Source organism: Cyprinodon tularosa, unplaced genomic scaffold (genome assembly GCF_016077235.1).
Source record: "Cyprinodon tularosa strain WSP-4 unplaced genomic scaffold, ASM1607723v1 ctg668, whole genome shotgun sequence".
NCBI lineage: Eukaryota > Metazoa > Chordata > Actinopteri > Cyprinodontiformes > Cyprinodontidae > Cyprinodon > Cyprinodon tularosa.
The window spans coordinates 25001-42992 of NW_024039416.1; the positions used below are offsets into that span (position 1 = coordinate 25001).

Consider the following 17992-nt stretch of genomic DNA (forward strand, 5'->3'; position numbering starts at 1 on the left):
CACTCCTTCATTCTTCTACATTTAATTATCTGAGCTGAGATCTAAAACTGGTCCCTGTTATTTTTATTGCCGTCGTCTTTGATCCAAACCAGGCGTTTAATGAAGAAGCTGTTGCAACCAGTTATGATTTGTTGACGTTATTTTATTTCTGTGGTGTAAATCTGTCACTCCTCCATCCTACAGCTCCTCCCTCCTTCGTATTATCACCCTCAAGAGGAATGCACAGCCTCAAGCTGCTTTGGGACAGCAGGGGCCCCTTCCCTGTGGCGGCCCCCGGCACCTCCACAAACATGGAGTCCCCCCAGAGCTGAAAACTACACAACGTAATCCGACAATCAGCCTTTTTAGGTTCTAAATATTAATCAAATCCCGATCCAAAACCAGCAGGATCTTAGTTTGTTTTCCACAAACCCCCCATAATGCCTTGCGCCTAGCATTCTTCAATATATTCGTAGACCTCCCTTTCAGAGACATAGACAGGTATGGGGCATTGCAGGCTAATAAAGAAGCCAAACAACCCCCATACCAAAGGGGGGGGCCCGTTCATCCGTTTCTATTTGCATGTTTTCTAAACTAAAACCAGGCTTTGTTGGGCTGCTGGATAAAACCTGGAACTAAACGCTATTTCTGACATTTTGACATGAAAAAGCTTCCTGGATGGAAGAGAAACGTCTTCAAACTTGGAAACAAAGTCCAGTGGATTGATTTTATAATTTTTCTGGAATGATTATGACCTGGATGACTGAGAATCAGAAAAATCGGGTCATTTGATTTTAATTGGGCTGATCGTTGTGATAAATATTACGTTCATGCCCAGGTTAATAAAAGAAAATAAGGCTTAGATGTGTTTGGTTTTACAAAGACGAGGAGCGGAAATGTAAAATAAACCAAACTGACCAAACAGTCAGACAGACCACTGGCTGCAGCTGGCAGGAGGAAATCAGATAAAATAAAACCAAATGATTGAAAACTCCTTATAAGGAGCTAATGTGGTTCAGTGGTTCTCCAGGGATCAACGAGGGTTCATCTAAAGATGTTTTTAGAAACCTTTAGTTTATATCTTCAGATAGTTATTGTAAGTAGAGTAATAAGTTGTTTTGCTGTTTTATGGTTGTAATTTATGAGCATAGACTCACTGCAAAAAATGGAAATCTGTATGATTTATTTTTGCTTAAATTGAGTGAATTTTGTCTTGAATTGAGGAGATAAGTGAGACACCTCGCCAATGGAACAAGACAATTTACATTTAAAATAAGAAAAAAAACAATTGCTTTGTCTTATTTCAAGTGAATATTATTTAATTGTCTTATTCTAGGAGTAGAAATACTCATTCCATTGGCAAATCGTCTTATTTACCTACTAAAATTAAGGGTAAATGCACTTATTTTAAGAAATGTTGTACCTATTTCTAGATGGTTTTTGCAGTGTTCAAGCCTTAGGTCTAATTTTCTACCAATCAGTTTGGATCTATGAAAGTTCCTCATTATAATAAATAAGAGGCAGTAAAAGGAAAACTGAATGAGAAAAGATCTGCATGATCTCAGAATGATGCAGGAAGAGATAACCACCATCATCAATTTTTAGGTTGTTTTTACTCCAAATATTGTGGTGATTAGAATTCTAGTATTTAATCAGGGGAGATAACAACAACAATAATAATAATCATCATCATAATAATTAGAATATAGGATGAGATTAAATGTATTTGGAAGGCATTTTGATTGTATTATGTCTCTGTTTAGATTAGTGTTAGATAGATGAAAGATGAGAGGAAGAAGGTTAGAAGAGAGCAAAGGAAAATAGGAAAACTGATGGAAAGATCAGTTAAAGAGAAGGAAAAAAATCAACTTAGAAGCGTTAAAGAGAGAACAGGCAGAAGTCAGTTAGAAAGTAAAGAAGATGGAGAGGGAAGAAGACAGAGAAGACTGAAGGACCAGATGGCACTAATAATCACAATAAAATAAAAAACAATCCACTGAACTTGGTTTCCAAGTTTGAAGACGCTTCAAATTCCCTTACAGCAGTGCTTCTCCAAAAGTGCCCCACGGTTAGGTTTAACCGTAATAAAGTGTAATTGCGCATCCACTACAGTAGGCAGCAGTGGTGCTCTTATTGTTACTTCTGTCACGTTTGCGACAGTGCAACATTTTACGACTTGCAAGACAACGGCCGTTGTGGGTAACAGATTGACTCGGGGGGCCTGTGCCTTTTGATGACGTCACAATACATAATTGTTTTAACGTTTGCACAATTGCGCAAAACATTTTGATTGGTCTGGACAGCTTACTAAAGTAATTATAGCGGGGTGTGGGTTTTATTCGAAAGCGGGATTGCGGTTTGTAAACGGACAATTTTACGAAGAAATTCTCCATGGTCCCTGCGCCTTCCGATGACGTCACCGAATTCGCCATGGGCCTTGCGCCTCCCGATGACGTCACATTATGGCAACGCCACTCAAACAAACTACATTGAGCCCTCGGTCTGCATTTGTAACGAGAATAAATAGAGACCGCGGGCACAATGTAGTTTGTTTGAGTGGAGTTGCCATATAGTGATGGGCGGAGTTGCCGTATTATGACGTCATCAAAAGGCGCAGGCCCCCCGAGTCAATCTGGCAGCCCGAGTCAATCTGGTACCTACACCGTACGTGCTCGCGTTCTCGCCAAGTCCGTTCTTGGCGAGAACGCAGAAGGATCGGACTTGACGAGAACGCGAGCAAGCAAGCACGTAAGCACGTATGTGTATTGGAACAGAAGCGTACTCGTGACGTCATCACATGCAACGGTCTGCTGGTCACTCTGGTCCGCTCAACGTCTGACTTTTTTTTTTATTTCGCACTAACTCTGTAAACAGGCCACACAGGGAGGCTTCAATGTATAATGTTATCGCCTCAAACGATTTCAAAACCTACTTTTGAAGAACAACAGCAGCAGAAAAGGGAATGTTTAACTTATCACTGTGAGCGCTGTCTGGAATCAAGCTGCGGCCGCGGGGCATTCTGGGGAAGCGGTCAGTCTGAAGAACGCACAAGTCTGCTCTGATGCATGCCCGATAAAGAGGGCGAGGCGAGAACAACATCCAGGGATTTGGTGCGTTCTCGAGAATTGGAACGGTACTCGGGCTGAGGCTGATGACGTGTCACGAGCACACGAGAACACTCAAGAACGCATATTGAGAAACGGCCAACAGGTTTGCTTTGGTTAGCAGTGTTGAGTCAACAGAAAGGTCCGACTAACTTCTGTCTAAAGCCTCCGTTATTCAACATAACAATCCCCCAACATGAACATTTTTTTAACAGGGATGAAAAGAAAAGCGGAGAGAGACAAAGATAATGAGACAAAAGAAAGTCACCCAAAAGCTAAGACGAGGAAATACGACGAAGCGTATTTAGCGCAGCGAACAGCATGAAGCCAAATAAATTAGTGTGTCACTTAAATACGTTACACCCCAATCGTGCCGATAAGCCGCTAGAGTTTTTTCAGCAAAAACGTGCTGAATATTGATGCACTTAACATCTTTTCTGTTGCAGACTTAAAACTCGATTTAATACAGTTATTCTTTGTAAGTCTGACCATCTGTCTTTCTTTTTTTTCTTTTCTTTAATGTTAATAAGGATAAAATGTTATGCAGAGATGGATAGTGACGCTGGGGAGTGGGGGGCGCGAATAGTTTTCTTCTTGCTAGGGGGGGCGTAACATAAATAATTGAGAAGCACTGCCTTACAGGAACGGTTTCAATTCAAAATGTAAGAAATATAGTTGACTTTGAACTCAAGCAGTGTTCTTTGACAAACATGGATGCCTCCAGTAAAGCACATTCATATAAAAATTACTCTTAATTAAAAACACTGATCATTTATTGAACAGGATGGAATAATTTCATTTTTAAAGTACTTTCAGAAGTTTGAATTCTGAATATGAGCGACTTTTCCTTTAAAATTAAACCTTGACTTCCTCCTTTAGTGGTAAGGAACAAAATCCACTGAAAAGCCGCCCCTTCTTATAAGCTGCATGGTTCAAAGCGCAGGAAAAAGTATCGGTTTATAATCCGGAAAATACGGTATGTAAGTATTCGAATGTTTGTTCTGTTTTAGTATTTCTACAGTAAGACATTAACTACTGTCATGGACTCTTGGATGTTTTAAAAACAGACCAAGAGTTCAACAGTAAAGTAGAAGAATTTCCTGGATATGAACACAGGAGTCCAGTATAACTCCTTAGCAATAGGTGTGGTTAACCCAGGACAGCACATCAGAGGACAGTCTTCAGCGTGCGGGCGGGTGTGGTGGAAGCAGGCGGTGCAAAAGAAGAAAAAACAGCCGCCTCACTGTGCTGCAGAGCTACGCCCTCAGAGGCAACGCTTCTAGAATAAACTCAGGACAAGGATTGAGTCAGAGCAGCGGCGGGATGAAACCTCGTCGGCCGCCGGGAAGCCAGAGATGTGGCTGCCTTGTCTGAGGCGGCTTCCAACATCTCCATCTGAGACGTGTGTGGTTAGCTGCTGCCGCCGCTGCGGGACGCAGTGATGTCAGCCGTACACACAGGAACTTTCCTAAACAAAGGGAAGTCTGTGTGGTTGGAGGCAGTAGCTGTGGGGGGAGGAGGGGGGGGGGGGGCTCTCTGCTGTAACTGAGGTGAACCAGGACCCCTGTCATTAAATCATTAGCACCTTCTCAGGAACACGAGCCGCACACACACCTCTGCTTGGTGTGAAATGTCTTCATTTCCAGATGTTTCAGTGTTGCACACCAACGCACCATAAAAACACGAGGAAACGTAATTCTGTCTGAGAGCAGATGTCTGGTTTTCTGAAGCTGCTCTAAATCACCGATTCTGACTCAGACTGAAATCAGCAGCTCAGACGTGTTCAGTTCTGCTACGTCCCACTCAGATCATGGGATTATCCTGATCTATGCAGCGCAGAGGCCTGAGATCGGTTTGCTCTATGGGCTCCATCCTTTCATCATGGACCCTGGACAGTCCATCACATTCACTCTGATATAAAGTGGACAGATCACCTGATTGGTTTGGACCATTGGACCATTGCTTGTGCAAGAGAGTCTAGCTGCAGTCCTGTACTGTCAGGACCAAGACCAGCACTGCCAGGACCAAGACCGGCGCGGCCAGGACCAAGACCGGCACTGCCAGGACCAAGACCGGCAATGCCAGGACCAAGACCGGCGCAGCCAGGACCAAGACCAGCACTGCCAGGACCAAGACCGGCGCAGCTAGGACCGAGACCGGCACGGCCAGGACCAAGACTGGCGCAGCTAGGACAAAGACCGGCGCAGCCAGGACCAAGACCGGCGCAGCCAGGACCAAGACCGGCACTGCCAGGACCAAGACTGGCGCAGCTAGGACCGAGACCGGCACGACCAGGACCAAGACTGGCGCAGCTAGGACCAAGACCGGTGCAGCTAGGACCAAGACCGGCAATGCCAGGACCAAGACCGGCGCAGCCTGGACCAAGACCGGCAATGCCAGGACCAAGACCGGCGCAGCCAGGACCAAGACCGGCACTGCCAGGACCAAGACCGGCAATGCCAGGACCAAGACCGGCAATGCCAGGACCAAGACCGGCACTGCCAGGACCAAGACCGGCGAAGCCAGGACCAAGACCGGCAATGCCAGGACCAAGACCGGCGCAGCAAGGACCAAGACCGGCAATGCCAGGACCAAGACCGGCACTGCCAGGACCAAGACCGGCACTGCCAGGACCAAGACCGGCACTGCCAGGACCAAGACAGGCGCAGCCAGGACCAAGACCGGCACTGCCAGGACCAAGACCGGCACTGCCAGGACCAAGACCGGCGCAGCCAGGACCAAGACCGGCAATGCCAGGACCAAGACCGGCGCAGCCAGGACCAAGACCGGCACTGCCAGGACCAAGACCGTCGCTGTCAGTATCCACACCTGCAATCTCAGGACCAAGGCCAGAGCTGCCAGTACCAAGACCGCCACTGCAAGGACCAAGACCGGCACTGCCAGGACCAAGACCGGCGCGGCCAGGACCAAGACCGGCGCGGCCAGGACCAAGACCGGCACTGCCAGGACCAAGACCGGCACTGTCAGGACCCTTTGTTGCAGAGCTGCAAACTAGGGTGTCCTTAACTGTCAGGATCGGAAGTTTATTCCGGAAGTTGCAGATGAAATCCAATCCAAATACAGAGACTTATTTCTATGTAGCACATATCTATTATTCCAGATAGGAGTTTGTTGGGGTGTAAAATTGTGCATGTACAGAAGTTTCCAGCATTACGTCACTTGTTTGTGAAAGGAAGCTAGCTTCAGGGCGAGTTTATTAACGCTAGCTTTAACTTTAGAAAGGCTTCCACTCAACTTTGCTTTTACTTTGAAAGGCTTCGAGTAAATTTCCATACATTTTGCATAAATGCTAAAAAAAATACTCTAAAAAGTCTTTTTAAGTTGAGTAGTTTAAAAAAAAATTTTAAAGGCTTTTTTAAAAATTATTTCCTTTTTGAAAAGTGTTCTTTGCTTTCGAGAATATTGGAACAAAATTCTCTCCATATAGTGGATCTAGTGGGTTGTAGCTTAAATTTGCAAACATAAAAAAGACTTAAAAACCAGGCTGACTTTTTTTTAATGTTGGTTATTTTCTTATTTTCTACAAATTTAATCAAAAATCAAAAAAGGTTGGTGTTGAAGGTAAGCACATCTTTGTTATTAAAGTTTATTGATCGGTCAGAAATCCGTGGTTAGAGTTTCCTTGGTTGGATTGTAGAGGATTCGTTTTATCAGAGCTGAATTTAAAAAATTAACAAAATAATTATCCCATTTATAGTTTGAATTGAATATAACCTGATGGAATAAAGATGGCTGCCTGAGGAAGCAGTCAGACTAAAACAGGCTCCAGTATTTGTGATTCTCTCTCAGCTGTTTACCTAAAAAATCCCGACGCAGTATTTTCATCTTGCTGTTTAATTAGCGCCTGTCTGCAAAGCAGCACAGCTTGTTTGGAATGTCATAAACACTTTCTCAAACCCGGAGGAAGAGGAGAGTTATCGAACATGAAACCTTTCTGCTGGGTTCTCTACAGGCCCGCCCCCTCCCTTTTCACAGCATTTATTTATTCACAACCTGAGGTAATACTGTGGGGGGAGCAGATGGGTTTATAGCAAAACCATCTGCAGACGTCCACGTTTGTCTTTCTGCAGACTGGCCCAGCGAAGCCTGTTGTGGTTAGAGATCATGACTAAGCTCATACTGGCCGTGCTACATTACTCCGTCTGCTCCGCACTCAGGGACATAATGGAAAAATCTGAGTCACCCTCGTCTGGACAGGAACCGGCTGAGTGGACGCGTCTGTTTAATGGCAGAGCGTTGGTACTCCATTCAGAAATGCAACATCTCCACCAGGCAGGAGGGGTTAGGCGGTGAGGTGAGACGTGACGCAGTGGAGAGCAGAGGTGAAACGGAGCCTGATGGCTGCACCATGTGTTGGCCTCATCGTTACAGGAAACTAAACAGTCTGGTTTTGTGGTTCTGACCCATAAGGAGAACTTTATTGTGCAACTCTGAAACATTTCATCCAAAGTACTCAGAAAGCAGGAAGCAACATACAGTAGCAGCCATTCAGGATGGCCTTTCCCAGTCAAACGGCAGCTGAATGGAAGCCCACGTCCCTCAAACTCCCATCGAAATCCCCTCCAACTGCCAGCCACTGGAGTGACCCCCTCCTGCATATCTTTTTACTCTGACTCCACCTTTTCACTGAATTACAGAGTCTGACCAGAAAATTATGCTTCTCTTTAGATCTTAATGTCCACACATCATGACAGAAAGAATATTTTAGTACACAGATTGATGTTTAAAAAGGAATTGTAGCGGACCAGCCACGGACCAGCCAAGTACCAGCCCAGGTCCAGCCAAGGACCAGACAAGGACCAGACAAGGTCCCGCCAAGGACCAGCCAAGGTCCAGCCAAGGTCCAGCCAAGGTCTCGCCAAGGTCCAGCCAAGGACCAGACAAGGACCAGACAAGGTCCCGCCAAGGACCAGTCAAGGTCCAGCCTAGGTTCAGCCAAGGTCCAGCCAACGATCAGCCAAGGATCATCAAGGACCAGCCGAGGTCCAGCCAAGTACCAGACAAGGACCAGCCAAGGTCCAGCCAACGATCAGCCAAGAATCAACCAAGGATCATCAAGGACCAGCCATGATCCAGCCAAGGACCAGCCAAGGTCCAGCCAAGGACCAGCCAAGGTCCAGCATAGGATAAGCCAAGGTCCAGCCAAGGTCCAGCCATGATCCAGCCAAGGATCAGCCAAGGACCGGCCAAGGTCCAGCCAAGGACCAGCCAAGGTCCAGCATAGGATCAGCCAAGGTCCGGCCTAGGATCAGCCATGATCCAGCCAAGGACCAGCCAAGGTCCAGCATAGGATCAGCCAAGGTCCGGCCTAGGATCAGCCATGATCCAGCCAAGGACCAGCCAAGGTCCAGCATAGGATCAGCCAAGGTCCGGCCTAGGATCAGCCATGATCCAGCCAAGGACCAGCCAAGATCCGGCCTAGGATCAGCCAAGGTCCAGCCAAGGTCCAGCATAGGATCAGCCAAGGTCCGGCCTAGGATCAGCCATGATCCAGCCAAGGACCAGCCAAGGTCCAGCATAGGATCAGCCAAGGTCCGGCCTAGGATCAGCCATGATCCAGCCAAGGACCAGCCAAGGTCCAGCATAGGATCAGCCAAGGTCCAGCCAACGATCAGCCAAGGATCATCAAGGACCAGCCGAGGTCCAGCCAAGTACCAGACAAGGACCAGCCAAGGTCCAACCAACGATCAGCCAAGAATCAACCAAGGATCATCAAGGACCAGCCATGATCCAGCCAACGACCAGCCAAGGTCCAGCCAAGGACCAGCCAAGGTCCAGCATAGGATAAGCCAAGGTCCAGCCAAGGTCCAGCCATGATCCAGCCAAGGATCAGCCAAGGACCGGCCAAGGTCCAGCCAAGGACCAGCCAAGGTCCAGCATAGGATCAGCCAAGGTCTGGCCTAGGATCAGCCATGATCCAGCCAAGGACCAGCCAAGGTCCAGCATAAGATCAGCCAAGGTCCGGCCTAGGATCAGCCATGATCCAGCCAAGGACCAGCCAAGATCCGGCCTAGGATCAGCCAAGGTCCAGCCAAGGTCCAGCATAGGATCAGCCAAGGTCCGGCCTAGGATCAGCCATGATCCAGCCATGGACCAGCCAAGGTCCAGCATATGATCAGCCAAGGTCCGGCCTAGGATCAGCCATGATCCAGCCAAGGTCCAGCATAGGATCAGCCAAGGTCCGGCCTAGGATCAGCCATGATCCAGCCAAGGACCAGTCAAGGATCAACCAAGGGCCCATCAAGGAAATTATGGAAACTTTGAATGGCTTCTTCTGTAACAGAGAAGCTGATGAATAAAGACGTAAAGCTTGAGTTTGCCCACCTGGACGACTGGGTGCCCTCCTGCCAGCGCCTTCACTGCACCCCTGCTGCCCTCCGTCTCGTAGTGGGCTCGGTGGTGCGACTTGGGTTGCACTTCGATCTGCAGGCTGTACGGCCTCGAGGTGGATGGGAGCTGCCAGTCCAGAGCCGGCAGAGACGGGCTGAAAACAAGTCCAACATGAGTGGCTATAGTCGTGTTTGAATGTGCAGAAAGCAATACCTCAGTAAGGACACATAAAGATGAACCTAAAGGTTTTTGGTCTGTTTGATATAAAAAGCGCTCCACATGAACAGACGCAGCAGCCTGCCTTCCTTACCTGATGAACTGCTTGGGCTTTGTCCAGGTGTAAGGCGGCTGAGGAACATCCAGGAAACTTCCGCAGTAACCGTCCTTCTTCAGGGCCGCTCGGTTGGCAGAAAGCTCATCGTGACCGAGGTCTCCATGGCGCAGCTCTCCGCCTCCCGGCTCTAGCTTCAGGCTGACCGTAGGGCTGTGGTCCAGGCTGGTTTTTCGTGCCTTTATGGGGATTCCCTCGCCAATGTCGGACACGCCGTCGGTGGTGAGGGCATTGATGGCTGCCAGGATGGCAGAGTTGGTGTACTGGTTGGTGTTGGGCAGCCAGCTTTCCTCCGTCACACTGAGACGAGGCGAGGCGTGAGGGGACGGGCCTGGGGAGTGGGCGGGTGAGTATGGGAAGCTCTTGTGCGACGCTTCGCTGCCGTTCAGGCTGTACTTCCTCTTGGCTCCACAAGGGGAGTTGGGCCTGGAACCTCGAGGCCCCATCCAGGTGTCGTCTGTTACACTCGTACGGGGGGAGGCGGAGGGTGAGTGACGAGGAGAGCCGCAGGAGGCGCCCCCCTCACCCGGCAGGGCGAGGGTGGAGCCCTTTGGGGAGACGGAGGGTGACTGCCAGGGGGAGTTCTGGGGTGAGTTGTCGTAGTTGTAGGAGAAGCTGGACTCGTAGGAGGCGTCTGAGAGGCCGCTGCGTGACGACACGCTGCTAGCTGGACTCAGGCAGCTGGGGTCACGGTAACCGTCAGCATTGGGGAGGGACAGCGTCACTATGGAGTTGACCCGCTTGGCAACTGGAAGGCTGCTCTCCTGCACCTCATCCTCAGGAAATTGACTGTAGGCGGTGATTTCAATGCGGGGGCTCTCCAGAGCCGGGGCCCCGTTTGGACGGACGGTCGAATAGAACCCGGACGCTCTCAAGTCGTCCTGCGAGTCAAAAGCTTGAGGCTCAGTGACGGAGACTGATATGGTGGGGCTGGACTGGAGGCCTTGGTACTGGGAGGGGAGGCAAGGGTTGCCCAGTGGGAGGGAGAGGCTGATGTTTGGCGTGAAGCCATACGCATCTGGAAGGAAAACAAAGGTTGTTATGCAACAGTCAGGGAGTCTGCCAGCCTCGACAACTGTTGCTAACATTCATGCAGTATTCTTTGCACACAGAAGGGGGCAGCACACTACAAAACCAGAAGAGAAACAAGCATAACTTCACAACACAGACCAAAAATGGCTGCCGTTAGAGACTAAAACAGTGCCGCTAACGTCCCTTTGAATTTCGCTACAAGCCCTGAGAGGCCGATGCAGTCAAAGAAGAAAGGAATACGTCTAATTATGTCACTCGTTGTTGAATCCCGGTCAATGTGTTTAATATTCAGTTTAAAACACGGCTTTACCCAATCAGAGGCGATGGCCAGACATCAGCACCAGCTGTGTCCTTTTTATAGCTTCAATTACCTGCCTGACTCTGTTAGTGAATCTATTCCAACCTAATTGGTTTGTTGGAGAACATCGGAGAACCACCAGCTTCATGAAGACCAAGGAACCCAGAACATCCCGGTTCAGGTTCTGGAACAATCTCTTGAACTTTGCCTTGTTCAGTCCAACACATGTAGAAAGAACGGACACCCTGCAGTCCTGCCAAAACTTGGAAACCACCTGGACTGACAGGCTGGATGCAGTGAACCAGGGTAACTCTGGAGGAGCTGCAGAGAACCACAGCTCAGGTGGGGCAGAGCTGTTGGTCTCACCTAACAGCTCTGGCCTTTCAGGAGGAGAATGAATGGGGAGCGCTGATCTAGTGCAGGCGTCCCCTGAGTCGGTCCTGGAGGGCCGCTGTCCTGCAGGTTTTATAGGTTTCCCTGCTTCAGCACAGCTGATTATGATGATTGCAGTTCAGCAAAAGCCTGTTAATCAGTTTCAATTACAATTACAGGACCGACTTTGGGGATTCCTGGCCTAGTGGTCAGAGCAGCGCTCTGTGCTCTGAGAAGGTTACAGTACCCGGTTCAATCCCCACAGTCTGCCACTCTGGGTCCCTGAGCAAGACCCTTAACCCCACACTGCTCCTCGGGCGCCGCACAATGGCAGCCCACTGCTCCCCAAGGGGAAGGGTTAAATGCACAGAGGGAATTTCTCCAGTTAGAGATCAATAAAGTTCAATTTCTTTCCTTCTTTTCTGAATGTTACAAGCAGAGGTGCCAATGTACAAAGTACTGGTTACATTAAATAAAATGTTGACTATCTAAACTTTACTGCAGTAATTATTTTTTGAGACAACTTTTTACTTTCTACTCCTTTCATTTTAATAATAGTTTTATTTAATTTAAGCTCGGCATTTAAACAATAAATAAGAAATACCATCAAAATAATTAGTTTCATCCAGACGATTGATTTCTTTGTGGTTGGACTCGGTGCTGCCCCAACTTGTTGCTCACCACATACCAAAATAAATAGTTTTGCAAGATGATGCAAAGTTAAATGTTAATCTGTTACCATTAGTTATTAGAAAGAAAATGAAGTCTAAGGAAGTTATCATCCAGAATTGTAGAAAAATGTCCCTTTAATAGGGTACGGCAGTTAAGCTTCTGTTCTTAAAAGTTTTTTCCTACATTACTTTTATTTTTATACTTTAAATAGTTTTAGAAATGGTACTTTTACATTTTTACTGGAGTAAAAAGCTTAACTTCTACAAAAGGCTTTTTAAACAGCAGGATTTATCCTGGAGCTTCTGAACTTCACAGTCATCTACCTCAACAGTGAAACATGGTGGTGGCAGCATCATGCTGCGCTTCAATTCAATTCTATTCAGTTTATTTCTATAGCTCCAATTCCCATCATGTCATCTCAGGTCACTTTCCAGTTCACCAGATCATCCAGTCAGATTGATTCAAAGTTTTCTTTCTAGGGAAAACCAGCTGATTGCATCGACTCATTGACTCTTCAGCAATCCCTCACACTAAGCATGCTTGTAGCGACAGTGGAGAGGAAAAACTCCCTTTGAACAGGAAGAAACCTCCAGCAGAACCAGGCTCAGTGTGAGCGGCCATCATCCCTTCTGCACACAGACCTGGTTCCTATAGGAGCAGAATAAATAAACTGGTCCGTTCCAGTGCAAAGGTTTGGAACCAGAACCCCTCCCTGGATCCAGAACTTCTTGCTTCTCAGGTTTGATCCTCAAACCTTCTGAGAGGCTGAGATCACTCAAATCAGACCAAACAGCAGAGCCCAGAATAACCACAGACTAAATATACCCACAGGAAACACCAGGTAGTGTTTTGTTTCCACGGCACGTGGCCAGCTTTCTCCCGCTGGATCCTCGCTGTGCTCATAAACTCCCCAGAAGTGAAGCTTTTGTTGGCCGGCTCCACACAGCAGAGACAGGATGCTGTTTATTTGCACTCATCTGGGGAGTCAGCTCCTGTCTACTGGGAAGACTGGGACATCATGTCCCGCCTCGGATCCAGACAGAAACCTGATATCAGCCACACACAGGCGGACTCATCAGGTCCGGTTCTGCACTGCTCTCAGCAGAACTCTGCGGACCCCGCCCACTGAGCAGGAGGAGCAGGAGGAGCAGCAGCAGGAGCAGCAGGAGGAGGAGCAGCTGTAGGAGGAGCAGGAGGAGCAGCAGGAGGAGGAGCAGGAGGAGCAGGAGGAGGAGCAGCAGGAGGAGCAGGAGGAGCAGCAGCAGGAGCAGCAGGAGGAGGAGCAGCTGTAGGAGGAGCAGGAGGAGGAGCAGCTGTAGGAGGAGCAGGAGGAGCAGCAGGAGGAGGAGCAGGAGGAGCAGCACAGGAGGAGCAGCAGGAGGAGCAGGAGGAGCAGCAGCAGGAGCAGCAGGAGGAGGAGCAGCTGTAGGAGGAGCAGGAGGAGCAGGAGGAGCAGCAGGAGGAGGAGCAGCTGTAGGAGGAGCAGGAGGAGGAGCAGGAGGAGCAGCAGCAGGAGCAGCAGCAGGAGGAGCAGCAGGAGGAGGAGCAGGAGGAGCAGCAGGAGGAGGAGCAGGAGGAGCAGCACAGGAGGAGCAGCAGGAGGAGGAGCAGGAGGAGCAGCACAGGAGGAGCAGCAGGAGGAGCAGCAGCAGGAGGAGCAGCAGGAGGAGCAGCACAGGAGGAGCAGCAGGAGCAGCAGCAGGAGGAGCAGCAGGAGGAGGAGCAGGAGGAGCAGCAGGAGGAGGAGCAGGAGGAGCAGCACAGGAGGAGCAGCAGGAGGAGCAGCAGCAGGAGGAGCAGCAGGAGGAGCAGAGGCTCCTCAGCAGCGGGTTCACCTCAGGCTGCAAGCAAGAAGAACCCAGAACAGAAACCCGGACCGGTTCTAAAGAGTCCCGAACAGAGACCGGAAGTCCAGGATGAATAAACTCACCTTCTTCTGCAGATTTCATCCTCTCCTCTGAGGAGAAGCTTACAGTGGGAGCTCAGCGGTGGGACCTCTGCTCCATAAATGTCCTCCAGCCGCAGCAGGTCCTCCTTCCTCCAAACTTTAAACTCACAGTTTCTGATCCAAGTCAGGAAAAAAAGAAACCCAGAACGGAACCGAGGCAGCGGACCGGTCCAAGCAGGAGAACGGGGCTCTCCTTCACCGAGCAGGGGGATCCTGACTCCGTGGTTCGCTGTGACGCACTGAGAGACTCCTGCGCTTATAAACGCGGGGATAGCCCCGGCGCGTGGCGCGCCGCCCTCCGCGCTCTGACGCACCGCTTTGGACGAGCGTCCAGCAAACACCACAGAGGCGTAGCCAGAAAAGTTTTAGAAGGGTGGCCACTGGGCAGGCAAGAACCACTGAGGGGTGGCCGAAAGTCAGGGGCGGATTTAGGAAATGTGGGGCCCTAGGCAAAGACAGGCAGGGGGCCCTCTGAATGGAGAAGACAACACATCAAACAGCCCCATTCTACAGATAGAGAAATGTTAATAGAATAGACATGCATTATCTGTTCTAGGTTGTGTCCCTTTTCTTCTTGTTTTCCTCTCTATGGCTCTGTTCGAATTAATGGCTGCATCCTCCAAGGACGCAGTCTACCTGGACTGGATCCTTTGAAGTCTGTGAAAATAGGGAGACCGGAAGAGTTTTGGCTGTAAATTCGAACAGCTCTACCCTTTGGCGGGTTTTACCGCCGTATGCTCTGTTGCTTAGCAACCGTGACAGTGACACACAAAGCAGGAAAAGAATGAATACCAAAGTTTTCAAAACTGTTTGTTTATTTATTTATTTTTTATTATAAAGTGAACAAAGACTACATTAACAGGAATCCAGAGTGGAATAAATGTTCCAACCAGCAGAGCAGGAACAGATAAATCAGTTAAATAACCTGCTGCTGTCATTCTGCACATCTCTGATGTTGCTGCTATTTTCAAATATCCATTACTGTAAAAATGTCCATAGCTGCATATTGGTTATTTATTCTCCAGTTTTATATTGTTAAAACACTTTACAGGATTTTATTGTTTATATTTTAACTCTTCCCTATTATGTTATTCTTATACATTTTTCTAAGGTCCACATTTTTGTTACCATTTCAATAATCTTTCTGCTGCTGTAAATTTGCCCATTGTGGGACAATAAAGAGATTTTTTTATTCTATTCTATAAAAGGGGTAGAAAGATATAAGTAAATCTAAACAATGTATGTATGAAAATATTTCTGCAAAATCTTTAAAATTCAACAACAAAAAGTACTTAGTGAAGCACATTGTGCAAAACAGCAATAAAAAATTAAACTCCTATCAGATTTATAGTCCCCACACTGCAGAAATATTAGAATCTGTCCTTAAATTCCAGCCAAACCCATTTATACAGTAACAGATAAAAACCTTTAGATGAATCAAACATTACCGCCACATATCTGACTCTATAACCATTTTAGACGGAACTATTCAAACACTTGAGTTATATTAAACTGAACTTCTAATTTTCACCACTGTTCGACACCAAGTAACCTTTCCTCTGATCACGGCTTGCTTGGTCTCGCAATGAATCCTGGGATATCCAAGGCTAGAGAAGATACATCAAACCCGTCCTTCAAATCAGGCAAAAAGAAGGAGGGATTTTAAGGCCGCATAACGAGGAGTCTTGGAATCCGACCAGACCTTGGCGCCGTGCTATGACGTAATCGGCCTTCTAAGGACGCAGCCCATGAATTCGAACAGAGCATATGTTTTGTACTTAGCTGACAATCTACTTGCTCTAGAGAGCAATTCTATTCAGTTTATTTCTACAGCTCCAATTCCCATCATGTCATCTCAGGTCACTTTCCAGTTCACCAGATCATCCAGTCAGATTGATTCAAAGTTTTCTTTCTAAGGAAAACCAGCTGATTGCATCGACTCATTGACTCTTCAGCAATCCCTCACACTAAGCATGCTTGTAGCGACAGTGGAGAGGAAAAACTCCCTTTGAACAGGAAGAAACCTCCAGCAGAACCATCATAACTATAGAGATAGCTCAGGATAACCTGAGCCACTCTAACTATAAGCTTTATCAAAAAGGAAAGTTTTAAGCCTAGCCTTAAAAGTAGACAGGGTGTCTGCCTCACGGACTAAAACTGGTAGTTGGTTCCACAGGAGAGGAGCCTGAGAACTAATAATGAATCACTGTTCCGCTGCATAATCCATTAAACTGCTGGTCTGATCTTCACAGCAGGTGTTTCAGCCAGCAGCAGCTCCAAGCATCTGACTGTTCTTCCACTCAGTCATTCCAGCTGGAATGGTCCTCTGGGTCCTGATATAGAGAGCGTTATTCCGTGCATGCGAGGATCTCCGGTTCTGCTTTGGGCTGCTGACGCTCCGCTCAAACGGAACCGTTTCTATCCTGGGGCCACGCTTTCTGTGATGATGACGGTCACATGGAGGCTGGCAAGTTTATTCCATTATTGCTGCAAATAACAAACATGATTGGAAATGGAAATAAAAACCAAAAAAAAAGATAACAAAGGTAAAAAAATGTAAGTTTGAGAAACTTAATGGACAAAAGTTTTTGAGTAACTTTGTTGTCTCCCTCATTTTTATTTTTTTTTTTAACATTTTTTATATTTCATTTTTTCAACTTTTTTTCGAATGGAAATAAACTTATCCCAGACTCAGTGATTGTGACAGTCTGATTCTGTCTGATCAATAAAAAAACGTGTTAATTTTAACCTGGAACTGATGGTCCTCGGAGAAGCCAAGATTTTTTTTAACCAGTACAGAAGAACAAACTATGTTTTCTCAAGCTAGTGAGAAAACATAGAAGCATATTATTACTTTGGTTAACCTTATAATCTGTTGCCGTTTTAGCTGAAAACGTTCCGTATGTTCAATGAACAGATTTTTCTGTGGCATCTCTAATTTTTTTAACCAACTCGTCTCCTAACTTTTACTTAAACATGAAAGCAGCTGCTGGTTAATATTCACTGAGTGCTGCTGTGTCTCTTCCTCCGACCACGTAGCGACTCTGTATGCAGTGAAATGCGACCGCAAATGAGATGTCTCAAAGTGACAGATCCGATGATGTCACACCTAGAGGCGTGAGAGGAAAAAAAAACACTCTGAACACAGATAGCTGCACTAAACCTCTGTTAGCTTTGGCTAATGTAAATGAGCGGAAAGGGGGGGGGGGGGCTAAAATTGTTGGTGTCCCCTCCAGTCTCGTCTGTACGTTGATTATTCCTCGCTGAACAGACTTTTCCTTTAACCAGGAAGCATGAAGAAAATTGTGTCTCAAACTAGAACTTTGAAAAGCTTTCCATAATAATAAAAAAAAGGTTTTAGGAGTTATTTTATATGACAAATTGAAAATATTGGGTAAAATTTTGCATAAAATTCAATAGGGGGTTTTCAGGTGACGTCACGCTCACCTGACTACTCAGCGCGTCCGCAATATTGGGTGGCAGCCTTAGGCAGTATTGACAGTGAAAAATGGTGAAAACGTGTGTAATTGTTGGTTGCACGGCCCGTGGAGGTGGAGATCAACGCTCTTTCTATCGCATACCAGCCGTAATCGTGAATCAATGTGAAAAAACAAAACAGCTATCTGAACAACGCCGTCACCTATGGCTGACACGGATATCCAGGTCCGATTTGGACGGTGTTAAGCTGGAACACGCCAGAGTCTGCAGTGCTCACTTTGTCACAGGTAATTAACTGTCAAGCATTTAAAACATGTAAGAATATATTAATAATAGGGCTTGGGCGTCATGAAGTATTACTTTCCGTGGCCGCAATGTTGACCGCCTCCGCCGCCGCTACTCAGACTACTGCCTATGACCACCGCGTACTGGACTCCCTCTCTCAGCCGTGTTTTAATTTGATTAAT

General features: G+C 47.4%; 1 protein-coding gene across 1 annotated transcript in view; it reads right to left on the reverse strand.

Annotated features, from left to right (window-relative positions):
- Positions 1 to 14381, reverse strand: part of LOC119771377 (nuclear factor of activated T-cells, cytoplasmic 1-like) — a 34987-nt gene extending 20606 nt beyond the window's left edge. The window contains exons 1-3 of the mRNA XM_038267255.1: positions 14070 to 14381; positions 9745 to 10783; positions 9429 to 9588 (exon numbers count right to left, since the gene is read on the reverse strand). Of these exons, the coding sequence (XP_038123183.1) occupies positions 9429 to 9588; positions 9745 to 10783; positions 14070 to 14088 (1218 nt within the window). The 5' untranslated portion in view covers positions 14089 to 14381. The remainder of the gene's footprint in view (positions 1 to 9428; positions 9589 to 9744; positions 10784 to 14069) is intronic.
- Between the last annotated feature and the right edge of the window lie 3611 nt (positions 14382 to 17992).